Here is a 20,104-nt window from a genome sequence, read left to right as displayed (position 1 = left end):
ATGGAAAATGGAAAACTCACTGTTGTTGCTTTTTTCGTAGAGTGCAGAAGTACGGGTCGCGTCAGAAATTGATTGATATGTTTTGTTTTTAGAAATTAAAGAGTTATTAACTAAATATATACATGCAACAACTAAAAATAACCGAAGGGAGTTGATGCGCCATAGTCAGTCGTTTCGCGGTGTCGGGGAAGAGTGGTTTGTTTTTGATCGCTTCGTATGAGGTAAAATTGCAAAATGATCGAGTAGTGGCTCATGCGGGAATTGTAAAACATTTCATCGATTGTAATTATAATTTGCTTGTGACCATATAAGAAGTGATTCAGAAATCGAAAGCCCAGTAAATGTTTTATTTTCGTTTATAATATTGCGAGTCAACAGCAAAATAGCAAAGCACAACGCTTTGCGGACCCAAATAGTGTTTGTAGCGCGAGTTTTATGGTTTTTTGTTCGACGGCCCTGAAAAAGCCAGTTTTCCAATTTGTGTTTAAAATAATTTTAGAATTTTCCAAATCGACGCAATTTCCGCTCACAAGAAATGCAGTTCAAAGTGAATATGTGAGAAAAAAAAATAAAAGAAAAGGCAGCAGCAGGCAAAGCAAATAAAAGTCACGCGTGTTAGTGTGTGTGTGTGTAAGTGTGTGATTGTGATTCGAGTACACAAGCAAGAGGGAAGGAGAGAGAAAAATTAAATAAAACACAGAAAAGTCAAAACGAGTAGCAAAGTGCAAAAAGTAGAATGAGAGACGACGAGGCATTTATACGAAATTTAGTGAAAAAGTAAAATACAAATCCAAAAACAAAAAAAATGTTAAATTCAATAATGTGCATTTAAGAAACGGTGAAATACGGCAACGCAAACACAACATCAGCAGCAGGCTAAAACGCAACAGTCGAAGACCAATAACCACGGCCCCGCCTCTTCCCCCGCTCATCGTAAACAGCGTTGTCGTACGCTGGCGTATTTCTTTGTTTTGTTTGGTTTCTTTATACGCTCACCCACACACGCACGCACGCATCCGTCTTAGAGAATACAAGGACAACGACAACACCAGCACCATCTGTAGGAATAGTAGAAGGACCAGCCGCACAGTGGAGCAGAAATTAGGCTGTCAACAGCTGTGGCGGAGCTGACCAACAACAACAACAATAACAATGGACACATTTCGCAAGTGGCTAAACAAACCAAAGGTACAGTTCACTGATAACCCAAATTATAGTTATAGCTTATCACTCACCACCACCAACCCACCTAAAAGCTAAAAATAATTAATTAAGACGAATAACAACAAAAGAAACGACATGCACACACAGAAGCACATCTATACTTACATCTATATACATATACAATTACATGCTTACACACACACACATGCACAGCCGTAAAATGGTGTCAAAGCAACTCTGTGTTTCTGTTTCGTGTTAACTGTGCCGTTGTGACGTCAGCGCCATTTGCTTATGGCCCTGGTACAAAGCGTTCATTAAAGTGCTCTCACTCTCTGTCTGTCCCTCTCCCACGCTCTCTCTCCCTCTCTCTCTCTCTCTCAGTTGCACTAGTCTCTCGCAGCTGGGTTTTAACCGCAATTTTTATTTTCCTTGTGTGCATGATGATTAATTCGATTCACTGACTACACTACGAAAAAAAACAGTTGCATTAACAAATATGGAAACTGCATACACACACATACAAACTAAAGACAATTCCATGTGGATTAATACCCTATATCTGAGAGTTTGCATATAACGGTTATGAATGAACATTAAAAGTTTTACAGAAGTCGTTTGCCGGTTAACATTGTATGATTTACCTTAATCTTCGACTATATAAGACGAAATTTATTCACATTTTTCGAAAGGTTTCTGTAAGCTCTATTATTGATGTGATGTTCTTTTTCCATTCGTTGAAATGGGGAAGGAAGGGAAGAGCAATGACAAGCACATGCATGCATACACCCACGTGAGCACACACACACACACACACACACACACTATGGCGCCATACTCTATTCGTGCTGCAAATTATAAGCAGAGCTGCTGGCTAATTTATGTATCTACACACATCTGGCAATTGGAACGGGGGGGGAAATTCTCGATTCTCGGTCGGGGAAAAACCCCAAGTCAGTGGAAAATAACTAGAGAAAAAATCAGTGTCAACAGTCGTCTATAATTTATACATACATACATATGTTTGTATGTTTGTATAGAAAATTACAGATTTTCATCTAATTTGTCTAAATTTAGACTCTGGAATCAATAGGAATGTGTGTATGTGTGTGTGTGTGTTTCAAAAACTTTATAAATAACATTTTCTTTATATGCCACACCCACCCGCTTCTCTTATCAATATACATATCTTTGTTTTTTATGTCAGTCATGTCAAATCGTTTGACTATTTGATTTGTGCCACACAAAAATATTGTAGAAACATTATATTAAAAGCAATTTACATGCGATTCCATTTAATTTGAATAACATACAACACATAAATATCATCAAAGTATATGAAATGCAGGTGTGTTTGTGTGAGTGAGTGTGTGTGTCTGAGAGTACTAGTTGCGACCCTGGAATATCTACCTGGAGGTCAGTGTCGGTAATTCAAATTGAAAACAAATAATACAGGCAATAGATGTTTCCATAGGGCTTCAGATTTCGTTGAGTTGGAGAATAGATACATGTATGGGAGTGTGTGTGTGTGTGTGCATATGTATTTGTTTCTACATATAAATGATTGCTTTTCAAGTGCTTCCACTTCTCATTGGAAACTTGATGTTCTTTTTTTTTTGTTTTTCTGTGCTTGGCAATTAGATAAGATTATGAACAAATCACGTTTGATTGCATGTGATATGATTACAATAGGGAAAAGAGAAACAAACGAAGACAAAGAAACTGAATCGTATTGGTTTCCTTACATTTTTGGCAAATACTCTTCACTCATCACTCGTATTCCGGTTGCCTAGTTTAGAAGCACACTTTTCTCTCCAACACACTCATAAATAAACTTGTTACGTTTTCCTCATTTTCTTTTAGCCAGCCAGCCACGTGAAGTGAAATAGAAAATGCATGAATAAAGTAAAGTTTTCTTCGTCTTCGTTTTCGTCTTTGTCTCTTTTTTTCATTCATTGACTGCAGTTTTTTCCCTCTTCCTGGTCTTGTACATATGTATGTGTGTATGTGGGGGCCGGCCTTTGTGTGGCAACTTTCCTTTTGCCAAAACGCAAGTGTCTGGTCTAGAGGCAACAGCGTTGCCAGATTCCAGATGCATCTTTATTGCATCACTCAACCAAAACGCAAAGCTTAAATCCTTTGACCTACTTTTGTACCACCTAAGCAAACTGACTTATGAATTGCTCATAAGATGCACAATTCCTCCACATTCATGATTCATAGACACAAGACTACAAAACTCAACTCCCTTGAGACACAAATAAAACAATGGGATTCGCCAACAACAATAAATAAATAGGCAACTGCAATGGCAAGAGATTTCACCCATACAAACAAAAGGCAACCTAAACTCAAGAGTCAATGGGGCACACGCCACAGGCGTCTTGTAATTGATTATCAGATGCAAAAATAAAGACCTACAAAATATATACATACATACATATGTATATGTATAAGCAAAAGCATTGCATCATTCCCAAGCTTACTTTATATATATTCATATTGAGTCTGTGCTGAAAACAGAAAACAGTTCACATTGTTCCTCTTAGACGATGAAATTGGAGTCACTACTTTTTTTTCGATCTTTCTGCCAATTGTATGCAAATGTCTGGCTATCAGCTCACTATATAAATAAATAAAACATTTTGAACACGTGTAGAGAACTGCGAGGACTGATAAGCAAAAACCCTATTGAGAGAAAGGAAACGATAAATGTAATCTTAAACATAAAAAACATAAGTCATATAAATCCATATACATATGTATACATATATAGCGAACATTTACCAAATAAAGCGATTAAAAATTTTACTTATTTATTATAATTATCCAAAACGTTTGAGTCCCTTAAAGTGAGATTTACATTAAAAACTATTTAAAAACTATATTTAATTCTGTAAATCAGAAAATTAAACTCTACAAAATAATGTCCTTTAAATATAAAAAGGAAAAACAGTTATAAGAATTAACTTTCTTGTGTTTGTAATTTGTTGACATAAGATTCTTAGCCTTTTAGTGAGGTTTAACAACTTTCTTAGGCCTATGTATATCTTTCACCTCTTTACCCATTTGAAGCTGACATAAGAAACAGATTTTGCCCAATGCTAAATAGGGGCCAAATTTTTGATATTCCTGGCAAACAAGATTGATTGTCCTGGGAAGAAAAATGAGGATACATTTTAACATACAATTGGAGTTTGGTTGAGATAGATTAAAAAATATCTAGAAAAGTCTAAAAATGAAGACACAATTTTTAATTTTCCATATACAGTGCCAAAGGATTTTAGGATCGAACCATGTGTTTCAAATTACCCATAATTACAGGGTAACTTCAAGGCGGTGTCTTTTCGAAAAGGAAATACATGTGCCAGATTTTTCTTTTATATAATAAAATGTTTAACGTTCGAAATAAACATATGCAAAGAAAGAAAAAAAATGATTGTGGGTGTGTTTAGAGTAGCCTAAGGCATCTTCTTCTTCTTCGTCACTACACACACACACACACACATGCATGTGGGTGTGTGTTAAAATGTTGTGAAATGGAATGCCAATATTATTGTAGAACATTCGCTGCTGCTGCTGCCTACCTGTTGATGATGATGAAATTGTTTTGTTTAATGTTCTCAGAATGGCAAATTAGAGCTTGAAGTTCAACAACATGTTTTTTTCTATAGTGTATAAACATTCGTTCATATAAAGTTTGCCTTTTGGCATTTGTGTGCGTCATTAACGCAATTGGAGGTGGCATTGAATTGTTTTATAACCAACACACACACATAAAACAAAATTTATAGAAACAAAAGCAAAAAAAAGCACCAAACAAAATTATAAAAAAGTGAAATCTATTTTTCATACTTTTTGGTGGGCCGCAACAGTCTCAATCTCAATTGTTTTTTCTCCATTTTTCTAGTTTTTACAATAATTTGCTCGACTTTTGGTTGTTGTTGTTGTTGTTGCTGCTGCTGCTGCTTGGTGTAATTAAAGTCTGTTGCGTCGAAATCGGCCATTAACACAATAAACTCTGACTGGGCTGTCTGTAAAATGAATGAAAGAAGAAGAAAAAATACCCCATGAGCTGGCAAAATACACTTGAAGAAAAAACAAGAGAGCTTAACAATTGCAAAGAGTCATGATTGAGACTTGTGAGAGAGAGACGGTGGGAGGGATCGAGGAAAAGATTGAGAGAGTTGTGGGCTAGTTTAATGCGGTAGCCTAACATGACAACTGGCGTAAAATTCATTTATTTACGCTTTCTTAACCCACTAAAAAAAAGTTGAGAAAAAAACCGTAAAAAGTTATTGTTGTTATTGTTGTTGTTGATGAGGAAGTCAATAAGTGAAAAAAAGACTTCAAGTTGGTTGGAGCGAGTCCCAGTTAGGAGAAGAGACGGATCTAGGTGGGGGAAATATAGGAAATTTGCTCCCAAAAGTATGCAATAAGCCGCACAAGAATTCGATTTTTGAAGCATATAAAGAAGTTTTAGAATATTCTGTGGATCAAAAAAAAATTCTAAAGTCAAGTATTGATTGTACACAATTTTTAAATTACAATACATACAAAAAGTTGTAAACTTTTTGCAAACTTTGAATATTTTCAGCCTATTGCATACTTAAAGGAGCCTTTTTCCCCCATTTCACAGTTCTAGATCCGCCTATAAGAGTAGAGAAGCTTTAAAATTTTCTGTTAGCCCTTTATCACATGGAATTACATTATGAAAATGATATAAATACACAACGTTCGTCATATAATACAACTAGCTGCACTCTGTGTGAGTGAGTGTGCGTGTGTGTGTGTTGGTGAAGTGAATGTGAATGGCGGCTGGTGGCTGTCTATACCACCTACCACCCGCCCCCTATACCTCTCCCAACCCAACCCCGATGCGGCCTGTTGCGCGTGCCAAAGCCAAACACAAACACAATCAACTAAAGCAACAGCAACAACAACCTGTTTGTTGCACGAATAACTTTTTTTTTTTGGGCAATATTGACATGTGCGATGACGGCGCCGTCTGTGCCGCCACCGCCGCCGCCAACGTGATGATGCCGTCGGCGCTGCCGTTGCCATTGCCGTTAACAACTCTCTCAGCTTCAAAAGCTCTGGCCTCATTTTTCCCTCCAATGTGTGTTCTAGAGTAAAGGCCGTCAAGATACACACACACATATATACATACATACACATGGTGTTGGGTAGCTCATGAATGAGTGAATAAAATCGAGTTGTTCACTAAACTGAGCAACTGAACATGTTCTCTTTCAATTGTTGTCGTTTGCTCACTTGTTCTTCATTGTTAACTAACCAAAAATTATAAATAATTATTTATAATATGTAAAAGAAATCGATATAATTATCTAAAAAAACTGACCAAGTGATCAATGTAGTGAGCAAGTGAACAAAATGTGTGATTCAATATGTGACTCTAGGCTGTTTGGTATGAGTGTGATACCAAAAATAATATTAAAACGAATCAGACACTATTAATTAGTAAAACTAATCGCTTATGATTCAAAGTATGACTCAAAAAAGAAATGAGTCGAATGTTCGATTGAAAGAATGTTCGAATCCAGAGGAGCTAGGAAAGGACAAAGGAGTAATTAGTGATTAGACCATATTCCTAGTCTATTAATCACGTTACGCAAATTAGCAGGAAATTTAACCACACCCTTCCCTCCCCCCTTAACAATTAGACCATTACGACTGTTCAATTAGAAACGGGGATTAGAAAAAGATTCGTTTGGGATCAGAAATTTTAAGAAGTTGTCTTCATATCGACAAAGTTTTTAGTCAATCTTAAGTTTAGTTTCTAATTTCTAATTGATTTCAAAATTAAATTGACATTTTGTGTTCTTTCAATGTTTAATTTACGTATTGTAAATATTGATTATTGCGGTGAAACATAAACCAAACTCTAAGTTTCGTTGGTAAAGTAATTTGTCAAGGTTTTAGGCTAATAAGGTTTTCTGAATAGTTCCAAATTCCCATAATCGATTGAATTTGGTGTAAAATATTTACTTCCGTGTGATCTCATTCTCGTTTCAAAGTGTGTAACAATCAGCTAAACCGTTTTATTTGTATATAGTAACTACTTCACAGTATTTTGTATAAAAATAATTTAATCAAGTTGTTTTCTTGCAACTTTTCCACTTGAAAACTATGCAAATTAATACACCATTAGTTAATAATACAATGGCAGCAGCAATAGCAACAGCAACAATAATAATAATAAACAAATACAAACACAAACAAAGAATCATATATGTATGTATGTATGTATGTAGTTTGCTCGTGCTGGTTTATAATCAGAAACGAAATGAAAACAAGAACACTGATAACATAAAACAGGCGACGATGGCAGATGATAGACGATAGGGCCAACACACGAGCCTCAATAGACGAGACGAATAGAAAACGAAAGAGAGAGATATAGAAAGAGAAACAATTTTTAATACTTATTGAATAAAATGGGAAATATTTCAAAAATATTATTTAATGCTTTTAAATCTAAATACGTTATTCAAGAACATTCCCATTAGACAGTCAAGAAAATTGATTTTGTTATATGGTCTGCTGGATCATTTCCTAAGGGAACCCTCAGGGAAATGTCAGTAAAAAGGTTTCCTTGATCAATTTAAGTAGCTGTATTTTAAATCATTCGCTAAATACATTTTCAATACCATTCTAGGGGAATTTTCCCATTGTATTTTCTTTTTCCTAGATAAAAGAGAGAATTAACTTTTTATAGATGCTCTTCAGGATCGATTCCTGTAGAAATCATCGGGGAACTGCCGGACAAAAGGGTTTCTTGATCAATTCTAATAGTATACTATTTATAAAAAGTGTACTTTAAGGGTTTAAAGATTTAAATTTTAGGTTTTATTCTGTAAAAGTTGAAGTTTTTTAAAATGGTGAAGTTGGGTTTTTTCTTTAACTACGTGACATGCTGCACATATTGGCTGTTATTTTTTCTTTTTTGATATCCATTCACTGGCTACCGGATTATGTGAGATACTGTAAATATATAGACGTGTTTATATATGTATATATGTGTGTGTATATGTAAGTAATTTATATTTTTATCGGCCCCCCTTTTCTCATTGGTAGATAAGATTATGCAACATTTTCATTTTACAGCCCATTTGTTGCACGCTTCGACAGAGTTTTCCCTCCCTTTTTATCTTTCGTTTCTGTTAGTTATGCTTCTTGATTATAATTTTGTGTTCGTTTTGCGGAAGAAACCCAGAAGAGAGCTGAGAAAACAAAATCAAAAATAAAAAATAAAGTATAAAATATTGTTTAAATATTTGTTAGTAACTTAATCCGTTCAATTTCCTGTTACAATGTGGACTTTTATTTTAGGTTAAGTTTATTTCACATATCAAATATGTCAATATTACTAAAAGTTGACGTTGTGTGTGACTGATAAGAGAATGCCCTGCCCTCTGCCCCCATGGCCGCCCCCCCTTGAGGCCTGCCTGCCTGCCTTACTCTTCGGAATGATGAGGCGTATGCATATAAATTTATCAAATAATTTATATATAGGGATCTCTATTTTTGGCACAAAATTATGCAGCCTTAATGCAGACAATATTCGGATTTGTTGTGGTTGGTCTACGTGTTTGGCTTCCATTTTTATATTTTTATTTTTATGTCAAGTATTCGTTACGGTTTTTCACCTAGCCACCACTGCACACAGACACAGACACATCCATAGACATTTTCCAAACCGAAAAAATACCACATTTCATTTGAAAACCGACGGCGCGAGTGGGAAAAAGTAAAAGCGGTGAAATTTTCCACATTCACATCACACAAATCGATCTTGTCTGGGGGAAGAAGAGTGCAACGAACGCCATTGCCATTGCCACTGCTCCATACATTAGTGTGGCACTTTCGAATGGCGGCGATGGCAGCGGCAGCGGCAGCTTTTCAATTGTAGATTACATTACCCGGCTCCATCTATTCCTCCAGCTCCTCCTCTAGCTTAAGCTCAAATACTTATTACCTAATCCCTAAACAGTAGGCGACACCGTCAAAAGCCCTAAAGAGCGACGAGAGCGGTGTCTTTACAGTCAGTTTGTCAGTCTGTGGATGGACGTGCCAGTTGGTGTGCTTATCAGCAAACAGTGCGCCATTGTTGCCACCATCGGCATAATCATCATCATCATTATCATCATCATCGACATCGACAGCAGTTGCATAAGTTGTCTCTGTGTGTGTGTGTGTGTCCAGCATATCAAATGCGAGAGAATTGAGAGTATGAGGTGGCGCGTGTGGCCAACTACAACGCCACCGCCCACGTTTTGTCCAATGTTCATTGTCCGTCCGTCTACGGTTATTCAATTACCAACACTTCCGAGTTGGTGGCACTTTAACCTCCAAGTGAAAGTGAAAGCCACAGCGCGATTTCTACAAAAAGTAGGCCTAGAAATAATGTTAACTTGTAATTACGTCTTAATTAGGCCTACTCTGAAATTTACGAAACTCTAAAACTAGAGGACTAGGGCGTAAATTTGTCTATGACGCAATTTTTGTTGACTTTTTTCAAATGACTGACTCTTGTTGGAAATGTTTTTCATTACTTGACATTTTCATTAATGTTGATTTTTTTCATTTACAATCTCCTCGTTTTTAAAGTAAGCAATTTGGGCCAACTTTTTTAAAGAAAAAGCTAATGTAACACTATCAAGAGAATCTGGAAATAAATCATTAAGGGCATATAAAAGTTTCACCTGTTTTATATCTAGTGATAATGTCAGATAACCCTAACAAAACCAATAATAACAAAAGAAAAGAAAAACACAAAAATTGGTAAAACAATTTCGGCCTTGCCGACCTAGTTAAGTTGGTTGGTTAACTTAGATTGCAACACAGCTGACGAGAAGAAGAAAATGAAGAAGAAGGCGCGGCAAAAGAGGAGAGAGGGGAGGTATTCACTCATGAATATGCAATAGGGTTTAGCCCTTTCTTCTGCTTTTTTCACAATTGATAACCAATTTATTAAATGACGTTTATTCATTGACAGTTGGTATTGTTTTTATGCTTCTCTCTGTCTCTCTCTCTCTCTTCCATCTGTTTTTTTTGGGCTCTTCCGCATTGATTACTTCTCACTCTGCGCTGTTGCTGTCATCTCATCTCATGTTGCTTTCTCTCTCCCACTACTTAGGCATTCATCGTAATCGTCATCATCGATTTGTGGGGGAAAGGAGGGGAACTGTTGGGAAACGTGAATGCAAATTTGTATCGAAATTTGATGTGTTAAGAAATTGTATTCATTATTGGATGACATAATGAAATGTCAACTCGGTCTTTCACTCTGTCTCTCTCTCTCTCTCTCTCTCTCTCTCTCTCTCTGTCTTTCTGATTATACCAATTTAATTTTTTTTTGGGTCGTTCACCCAGCTCAGAGGATCGTTTGAGCTTATTTTTGGGTTAACTTCCTGTTTCCGTAAATTGCAAGTTGAATGCACTATGTCAATTTGCTGGAATTGCAAATAAAAGCCATTTAAGTCTCATATTCTCTTGTCCTTTCTCATTGTATTTCATTCATTGTCCAATAATCTCGTATATATACATATACATATAGTGAAACGACAAAGAGAATTCCAATTTGTTTACAATGCTTGTTGTTTTTGCCTCATTTGACCATGACCTGCTTTTCCTGCTTGGAAAATCTTATTAAAACAAATGCATTCTAAGAAATTTTATATTCACGTGTATCATAAATTGTATATACGATAAGTTTTTGTAGATTTCTACTTATCTCTGTATATATGTATTACTCATGCAACTTTTATTTTTTGATTAAAGAAACAATTTTGTGTTTAAACAATATTTGCGTCGCATTTTCTATGACTCATTCAAACATTTGTTTTCCCTTTCTATCTCCCTTTTTTCTCTGTGCTTATTTCTCTTTATCTATCATACCTTTTGTTTTCGTTAATAATTATAGTGACTAAGTTTTGTAAGTAAAACATTACGTGTTTTTTTTTTAGCTCAAGCTTCTATTCATTTGATATTTCTCAAGATAAAACTAAATTGCAAAAGCAAGCCAGGTGAAAAGTGTCAACTAATACAAAGTAGCAGAAACATATTTCATTTCATTTAATTCATTTCATTTTTTGGTCCTTACAATGGAAATTTGTTCACGCAATTTTAATTTTAAAATGTAGTAAAAAAAAAAGAAAAACTCAAAAAAACCTAAAAAAAAATCATATTAAGGAACACTTCTTGGCGAGGTAGTTTGGCGATTGCTGTTACAAATCCTAAAGAATGATGTATATATAATTTATATAACTTCGAGATTTTTATACGTCAAGGCTGGCGCGATGTCGTTTTGCTGGTGGCTGCTGTGTATCCAGTTCATCGTCTTGATATCGATCCAAGTATTGAAAGAGCAAGCGTCCAAAATCGTTCATATTTGCATCAACCTGATGAATGCCATTTATATTGGTTACTGCTGGCGGTGGACACGAACTGACTCCACAAATGTGTTGAACAAAGTATTCCGAATGGAAAATGGCCACAATTATATCTTGGATAAGAACATCCAAACGTAAGGACAATTTTGCAAATGACTCTGCAAATTGCTTCAACACAATGTATGTTTTACTGGTAAATACACTAGGCCGCTCTTTGCGTGATATAATAAAGTATTTCTTCAATAGGTACTGAGCCTGATCGCTAAAGTTAACCTGACGTTCATGTAGCAAAAGGAACAGCAAACGCATATCATCGTCACTAACATTTAGGGTATCCTAAATTTAACATTCATAGTGTTGCGTTACTTGTTATCAAGTAACGCCATATGGGTGAAAATTTTACGGAATTCTTCAATTAAATTATACATTTAATTTAGAATTCGCCAAACTGTGCAAAATGAAATTCAATTAAACAAACAGATATACAAACATATATATAAAATACTATACTCATTCTGTTGTTGCCGATTCCCATCGCTCAATTAATCGATTGTACTCAGGTGCTGGCATTTATTGGACGAGTGGGGGAGGGAGGGAGGAAACCTGGGGGCTTGGGTAATTTGCTCCTCGTTAGGAGGTCAGACTTTGCGACATTATTAGTGTGGGGTGTAATCAAAGTCTTCAATTGCAGACAATATTTCTCAATTGATGACTGATTGAATTGAAAGAAAAGAAAAGTTTTGTTTTTTTCAGGCACAGACAGTTTATAAGTACTTTAAGTACATACATTCCTATATATATAAATATATATTTTGATGTGTGGGTATGTGCGTGTCCCTCATGACATATTTTCAATGTCAAGTGCGTGAATAGACAACAAACAATGGTTGATCATACGAAAGAGGAGAGCCACACAGCTATTCAAGTGTCTCATGGCTCGCATTTCAATTTCCCAGCGAAGCAACTAACCAACGTCAGCAATTCAGTCCAAAAGCCTTGGGGAGGAGGACGTCCTGCACGAAGCTCACTCTCTGCATATTTATTGACCTTGTCCTGGACACTGTTCAAGGATTTACCCAATGCTTGTTGCTTTACTGGTGGTTGGAGACTCTTTTATTTTTTATATTTTGGGCCCCATTTGACGTCAGTGCAAAAGTAGTTGGCCAAATATTTGGTGACATCAAGAAAAACAAACCATTTAGGCCATTTATCAGCAAATTAAAGCAATAATTATATGAAAAGTACCTACTTTGTTTTTAAAAAGCTTTTTAAGCTCTTGATTCTACATATTAAGGTTCAAGATTTGCTGAATGTCTACCTCATATACGGAATAAACTTGTTTTTCATTAATTGCAAATTTCCATTGAAATGTTTTTATTGGAATTAGTTAATTGGTTATTTTTGTTTTAATTTTTTTTATTGCTTTTTACGTTGAAATGAACTCAGCCACCCACACCCTTCCGTCATGCCAGCAGCACCTCCGCCGCAGTTCATTTCACTTGAAATCCAAAAGAGATTGTGTTTATAAATCATCTCGTAAATGGAACACAAACGACTTACATTTCACTCATCATTACTATGTATTTTTTTGTTTTTTGTTAGCAGAATGAAAAACCAGTTTTTTACCGGAAACTAAATTATCGATGCTCCAAAAGTTATTAATACCAACTAAGCAGACTGTGAAAACTTAACATTTATCTCGAGATTATACAGTGAAAATTGCCTAAATGGGCATATCTTCTAAAATATTTCAATACCATTTCTTGCATAACTACTTCAATTTCTGTAATTTAATGGGATGTCTCAATATAAGATAATGATAAACTAAATTGCATTAGTAATGAACATTTTGCGTATTATAGTTAATTACACAATTCTCAGCCAGTTGTTTGTTGTTGTTTGTTTTTCGTCAATTATGTGTCATTTAGCAGTGTGTTTTTTGTAAAAATTGCAACTCTGTGCGATGTATCCATCATTAATAAGTCACGAATTGTAATTTCCTGTGTGGCACATTAAAATTTTAGCAGCAAAAAGGTCTTTTTGTACAAAGAATTGCCATTAACACACAAAAGTCAGTGGGGGGGCATCCTTGGTGGTGCTGGTGGTGCGGCTGACTTCCGTTTTGTTGCCACTTACATGCGTGCAATGAATGGACGTACATACATAGGTAGGGGGGAGAGGGGCGAGGAACTCAATTTACTTGATTTCGAACAACACACAAGCTTGAAATTCTTAATTAGGCTTTAATTTTTCATTGCTCTTTATTTTGTTGCTGTTGGTGTTGTTGTTTCGTATGAGAAGTTGTAAATAAAATTTGGTATTAATTATAAAAAACTTGTTATTGTTAATTCAACGTCATTCAAGGCTGGTCATTGACTTGGCCATTTATTTCAGAATGTTGTGTGTTTAAAAATCCATTATAAACAAAGAAAGTCTCGAGATTTGGTATTATATCAATCATACGCCATGTTGATTTATCTAAGTGGGAGTTAAAATCTAAATTAAGTTTCATAAAATCTTAAACATAAGAGAAAGGTTCTTGGTCTAGACAGATAGAGAGGTAGTTTTTCATTTACCAAGTGATATAACTCATACGACAAGTAAACCGTTTAGAAACACTTAACAAACTTAAGTTTTTAAGAATCTCTATATCAGAATTAAGCTCACAATACCCATTAAGGACCCTTCTTCTTCAATTAAGAGACAGATTTTTGCCATTTACCAAGAAATTATTGGCATTTTCTGATTATTATTGGACTTGGACCTCTATCGAGCTGTTTAAACTCAAATTCCTAATGCCCAACTGCTTATTATTTATTTTCTAATAAAGGAGGAACGGGAGAAGGTGTGCTGTTTCGTTTCTATTTGCAATTCATTCCGAATCACAGACGAAACTTATGACCAACCTCTTCAGCCATTCACCCACAATTCCTCAAGTCCTTTGAAACGCACAACAATTTGACCACGCGTCAATCTGAAGCGAATAAGAATGAAGAGAATGAGAGACCGACCTGGTCGATGGGAACGGTGTGAGACACGTTGTGTGTGTTGAGGAGTCATTGAACTGTTTACGCACGGCCTTGCTCATTTAATTGTACTTTGTATATTCATCTACATAAATACATATATACATATATACATACATACATAATGCTTAATTGTTCGAATTGTTATTATTATGATTATTCTTGCTATGCGAGAATCATAGACATGGCCTTAAAGGAGCTTTGCCCTTTTATTTATTCTTAGTTAAACAAATGAGAACTCTACACTCTGCTCTATACACAATCTCTAGGTGTGTGTGAGTGTCTCTTTGTGTGTATTTATCGTTTATCAATTCATCGATTTGCTGCGTGATTCAAACACATTTCGATACTCTTTGCACTTACTCCCCCGCCTGTTTTTTAATGGCGTAACTGGAACTGCAATTGGAAATCTAACTGCACAATGTAATTAACCTTTTGTTGTTGCACAAATTTCCCTTGAACAACTTGTAGTACATACATATATGATGGATACTACCTGATGAGGCGACCCCACCCGACCCCAAACCCTCTTTTTGCACTCCCCTTTCGCCCTCTCCCCATCATTAGTCAGAGCGACGCCTCTGCTGGTTGTCGAACTGCGCAGTTTTTAAACGGCAAAGCGCGTAAAGTCAACGCTTTTTGCTTGCTTTTTTTTTTGACGTGTTTAACTTTAAAATAAACACATTTCGCGTACATTTTGTTAACTGCTTTTCTCTGCCCCTTCTACCCAAACCCCCTTTTGACTTGAAATTTTATATTTAAACAGAGCAAAAAGAAGCTCAAAAGATAGAGACAGAGAGAGAGATAGAGAGACAAGAGCAAGGCACAAGGTGAGAAGATTTTGAATTTGCAAATATGCAAAAAAGGTGGAAAACAGCAAAAACAAGTTCAAGTGTCGATAACTTCTCTCTCTCTCTCTCTCTCTCTCGATCTGTTGCTCTCTCCTTAGCCATTTGATTCTACCTTGATCTTGTCATTAGAAAAACGCACGTGACGGCTATATTTTCTGCAATTTTTTGGTTATTACCAGGCTTAAATAGAAGAGATTATTGTTACTAATTGATTAGGTATCAAAAACTTGAAAAATCACTGTAATTTTTATAATTAATTTGATTTAAGTGATGTTAAGTTTAATTTGAGTGATGAAAAAACTTCTTGACAATTCTGAAACTCTTTTAGTTCACATTGAAAACACTTCTAAACACTTTTATGTAAGATCTTAGATCTATTACCCTCATTTCTATACTCATAATCGTCAATGAAATGAATTATTCAATTTCAATTTGTTTTTCAACGCTTGAAAATAATAATTATGTAGAAGAGTTTATAACTGCAAAACAAAATAAATCCAAAAGTTTTTATAGTTAGCTAAGTATATTCCATTTTCCAACTCGTTATATATATTTTAATTTTTCAATAATTTGTTAACAATAAAAACGTAATTTAATCAGTTTTCCAGAACGAATCAAGAGAACTTAATTAAGAAAAAAGGTTTAATTGATTTTAAATGACAGTTTTACGTGATGATTGTGAAATTTAAGAATGATTCAAATTTCAAACACGTCAAGTTCAGTTCTAGCGAAATCAATTAAAAGTTTTTCAAATTAATAATTAAGTGAAATTGTGTTATTGAATCTGAATCCTTTGTAGTGTGAGATCTCCTTGTCCATTTAATGGGGCAGACGCGTCTACGTGTCTAGTAGAGTTAATTGAGTCATCCAGACATGCTCGAGTTCAAGTTTAATATTGTTCCCCTCATTACAATTTGTTGTCATTGAAGCATGATAAGGCATTCCCATTTGGTTGGAACTGGGATTGGGACTGGGACTGAGACAGACATCTTATCTATGTTACTCATTTTGCTTTTTTCCTTGTCTTTTTTTATAGGCTGATGACAAATCTTTGCTGGCTCGCTTCTATCATGCAGATCGCTCACTTACAGCGGTGGCCAGTGAACTGGACAGTTTCGATGGACGCGCCGAGCCGGATCGATGTTCCCGTTTGGTCAGCAGATTGCGACAAAATCAGGTAAGAGGAGAATGCCCCTTTTCACCTGAAAAGCCGCAGAACTAAGACTTGTCATTTCTTTTAGGACAAAGTGCTGGCCATAACAAATTTAATAATGGAAGAACTTCTCGGCGAAGATCGTGATCCGCGTGCATTTCGTGCAAAATTTCCCGAAGAAGTGCTGCAGGAGAATCTGGCCGGTCAATTGTGGTTTGGAGCAGAGTGCCTGGCAGCCGGCTCTTCAATTTTGAATCGTGAGACGGAGAGCAAAGAGATGCGTCCCCTGGCCCAGGCGGTGACCAAAAGTCTGGGCAATGTGCGTGTCCTGTTGCGTGATCAGTGCCTGCGGAACAATGTGCCGAACAGCAAGACATTGCATTTGGATTTCAATGACTGCACGACGGAACAGCTCTACGAGAGTCTCAAGATCTTCGATCGCCTGTTTGCCGAATTCGAGTTGAGCTATGTGAGCGCTATGGTGCAGGTGAAATCGCGTCATGAGTACGAAATGCAACAATGGATCGGTGTGCTGTTCTCGGAAACATTGCAACGGGCCTTGAAGATGGGCCTGCTCGATCAGGAGATGGTCGATGCCTTTGACCCGGGCCTAATGTTCTCTATTCCACGTCTGGCGATTGTAGCTGGTTTGGTGGTCTATAACAAAGGACCACTCAACATGGACATGCCGGGGGATCAGTTGTCGGAAATGTTTCGACCATTTCGCACCATTCTCATCAAGATTCGTGATTTGTTACGCAATCTAAATCAGCAAGAGCTCTATCAACTGGAGAAATTGCTATGCACCAATGAGGATATTAACACAAAGGTAAGAGGGGAAAGTCAAAGAGGGGAGAGTGCGACATTAATTGTGTAATTTTTCTCCAGGCTCCCCTCGGTTCGAGTAGTATTGAAGCGCCCAGTCAACAAGACTATAGCACAGCAAACACACACAGGACTTTGGAGCGATTGACGGTGGATCAGCGCAACAATAATAATAATATTAATAACAATAGTAGTAGCAGTAGCAACAGCAACAGCGGTGCTCCTTCTGTACAGGAGGATGCTAATCACCGTTCTCCGTCCATGTTGTCACTGTCCACCGCTTCGCCAACACCCTCACACTCCATTGGCTCGACTTTTTCGGCGGCAACAAGTTCCACAAATCCACCAGTCAATTGGAGTGACGGAGATGATGCAGACGACGATGATGATGGTGATGATGATGATGAGGACGACGACGACGACGTCGATGATGATCTGGTGGGTAATGATGATAGCGATGATGATGATGATGATACAACGGATGAACATTTACTGGATGATATTGTGGCAGCCGATTGTGCCTCTGGCTATCTTATACCGAATACGAATCTGGGCAATTTGTTACAACCTCAACAAGTTACGCTCACCGATAATTTTGTGGCCAGCGACGATGATGATGGTTATGGACAGGTAGCAGCAGGAGCAGGGAATGATGAGGAGCCCAGCACAAGTGCTGCCACCCGGCATATGCAACGTTTGCATCTGCCAAGCAGTGATAGTTACGGCGATGCCGATGGCAGCCACAACAATACAACGACAATCAAATCTCCTGATTCTGATGGGCAACAGCAGCATCAGCAGCATACCAGCAGTCGGCAGCGTCATAGTCATCACCACCACCGTCATCATCATCATCACCATCGTCATAGTAGTCATAGTAGTCATAGCCATCACCACCAGCATCAGCAGCATCATAGCCAACCACATCCACATCGCACCACTCGCAGTGGCCGCAAACGTTGCAGCCTGGAGTCGCCCACGGATGTGGATGTCACTGTTGTGCAACCAGAGCCAGAGCCAGAGCTGGTCAGTGCCAGTGCTGACAATAGCACAGCCTCCTCGCTATCCGATGACATCTCCTTGGCCATGCGTAATACAACGGCACGCCTCAAATTCAAGTGAGTGGACTCCCAATTGCTATTTCCATTCATACTAATCGATATTTGTTACTTTGCAGGAGCACTGAGAATCTGCTGCATCGCCTGTTTGTTTGCATTGCCGGCGTAGCTGATCAATTGCAAACGAATTTCGCCTCAGATTTACGCCAAATATTGCGAAGTGTGTTCCTCATGAATGTGTCCTCGTCTCAGGAGGAGATTGATGACATACCCGAAAAGACAAAGGAGTCGGAACTGTTTGAGTTTCGTGCCTCCGAGAATGATGTGATACAAGAGAGCGCTGGCTCTAACCAAAGCATTTACTCAGCCGAGGAAGTAAATCCCGAGCTGGACAATGTGTTCAGCGCCAGTGGAGCTCGTCATTCTGCTGGCGCCAGTATGCAACGCAATCACACAACAATCGACAACAACAATAGCACCTCAAGTAGTCCGCCAGATGCAACAATAACAACAACAACAACAACCACGACAACTCGTAGTCATGTGACACGAAGCCGTAGTCTGGGCGATCAGGAGGTTGTTGCCTCCGCTGCGGCAGCCGCTGCTGCTGCAGTAAACGAAGAACGTGAGATGCAGCGTCAACGTAATAATTCCGTGGGTAGCAATACACCATCTAGTGCCTCCTCATCCGCAACAAGCTCAAGCTCGGAGCAGAATTCGCCTGTCAGTATGCGCAGTGGCACTGGACGTCGTCGGCATCAGAGCAACAATGAAACACAAATGCCCACGACGGCGACGACGACGACAACAACAGGAACGGGGACACTGGCGCCTCCTGCTTGGATACCCGATGGCAAGGCTCCACGTTGCATGTCCTGCCAGACGCCATTCACTGCCTTCCGTCGACGTCATCACTGTCGCAATTGCGGTGGGGTTTTCTGTGGTGTCTGCTCCAATGCATCTGCTCCGCTACCCAAATATGGTCTAACCAAGGCGGTGCGTGTCTGTCGTGATTGTTATGCGCGTGAAATTCGCTCCAGCGGGGGAGGAGGAGGAGGTGTAGTCCAAATGCAGAGACAACAGGCCGCCAATAGGCCGCAAACTGCAAGCGCCTCTTAGGATTGGCTCCTGGCGCTGTTAGCAGGCGCTACACATGACCAAAAAGAAAATCAAGAAAAGCAAAACTGTGAATCGCGCAATATCTTTGGAAATAGTTTTCTCTGCTATCCTGCGTTATCCTAGAAATCAACAAGCAACAACAGCAAACAACTAAACCTTGACAAGACCTATACCACGCACAAAATAATCCGAGTGCATTCCCAATATAGATCGCATACATCTTAGCTATGTACTATATACCTACATACATATATATAAATATAATATATTTTTTATTTAGAATCCAATGACCATCTAGATGTACAATAAAGAATTTTTCGATTCGTGTAAACCAACAATAAACCCCATCCCAACCCCTTTGTGTGTGTCCTGTCCTCTCCTCCTCCTCCTTAACTTGTTCATATCAGCGCCAATATGATGTTTGGCTTTGCATTTTCCGTTTTTAACTTTGCAACTTTTGGCTTTTTGGGGGGGATTATTAAAGAATAATAATAGA

At 37.7% G+C, this 20,104-nt stretch overlaps 1 protein-coding gene and 1 long non-coding RNA gene across 3 annotated transcripts; both read left to right on the top strand.

The window, feature by feature from the left end:
• The first annotated feature begins 24 nt into the window (after positions 1 to 24).
• LOC6649397 (lateral signaling target protein 2 homolog) lies at positions 25 to 19,965 on the top strand. The gene is made up of 5 exons (XM_002072042.4): positions 25 to 1,188; positions 16,490 to 16,630; positions 16,695 to 17,435; positions 17,495 to 18,549; positions 18,609 to 19,965. The coding sequence occupies exons 1-5, from the start codon at positions 1,153 to 1,155 to the stop codon at positions 19,606 to 19,608; spliced, it is 2,973 nt and encodes a 990-aa protein (XP_002072078.2). The 5' UTR covers positions 25 to 1,152; the 3' UTR covers positions 19,609 to 19,965.
• LOC124459697 lies at positions 11,159 to 12,069 on the top strand. Of its 2 annotated transcripts, XR_006953736.1 has the most exons (3): positions 11,379 to 11,393; positions 11,475 to 11,756; positions 11,823 to 12,069. It is a non-coding gene; the product is annotated as an uncharacterized LOC124459697 (long non-coding RNA). The 2 variants fall into 2 exon arrangements; XR_006953735.1 differs by having other exon boundaries at positions 11,159 to 11,756.
• Positions 19,966 to 20,104: the final 139 nt, after the last annotated feature.

This window comes from Drosophila willistoni, chromosome 3R (assembly GCF_018902025.1).
Source record: "Drosophila willistoni isolate 14030-0811.24 chromosome 3R, UCI_dwil_1.1, whole genome shotgun sequence".
In the NCBI taxonomy this organism is placed as follows: Eukaryota; Metazoa; Arthropoda; class Insecta; order Diptera; family Drosophilidae; genus Drosophila; species Drosophila willistoni.
This window is presented reverse-complemented; position numbering and strand designations above follow the sequence as displayed.

Coding starts and splice junctions, on each gene's coding strand:
- LOC6649397 (XM_002072042.4), top strand. CDS start 1,153: ATGGACACATTTCGCAAGTGGCTAAACAAACCAAAG. Junction 16,631..16,694: donor GCAGATTGCGACAAAATCAG/GTAAGAGGAGAA, acceptor CATTTCTTTTAG/GACAAAGTGCTGGCCATAAC. Junction 17,436..17,494: donor ATGAGGATATTAACACAAAG/GTAAGAGGGGAA, acceptor ATTTTTCTCCAG/GCTCCCCTCGGTTCGAGTAG.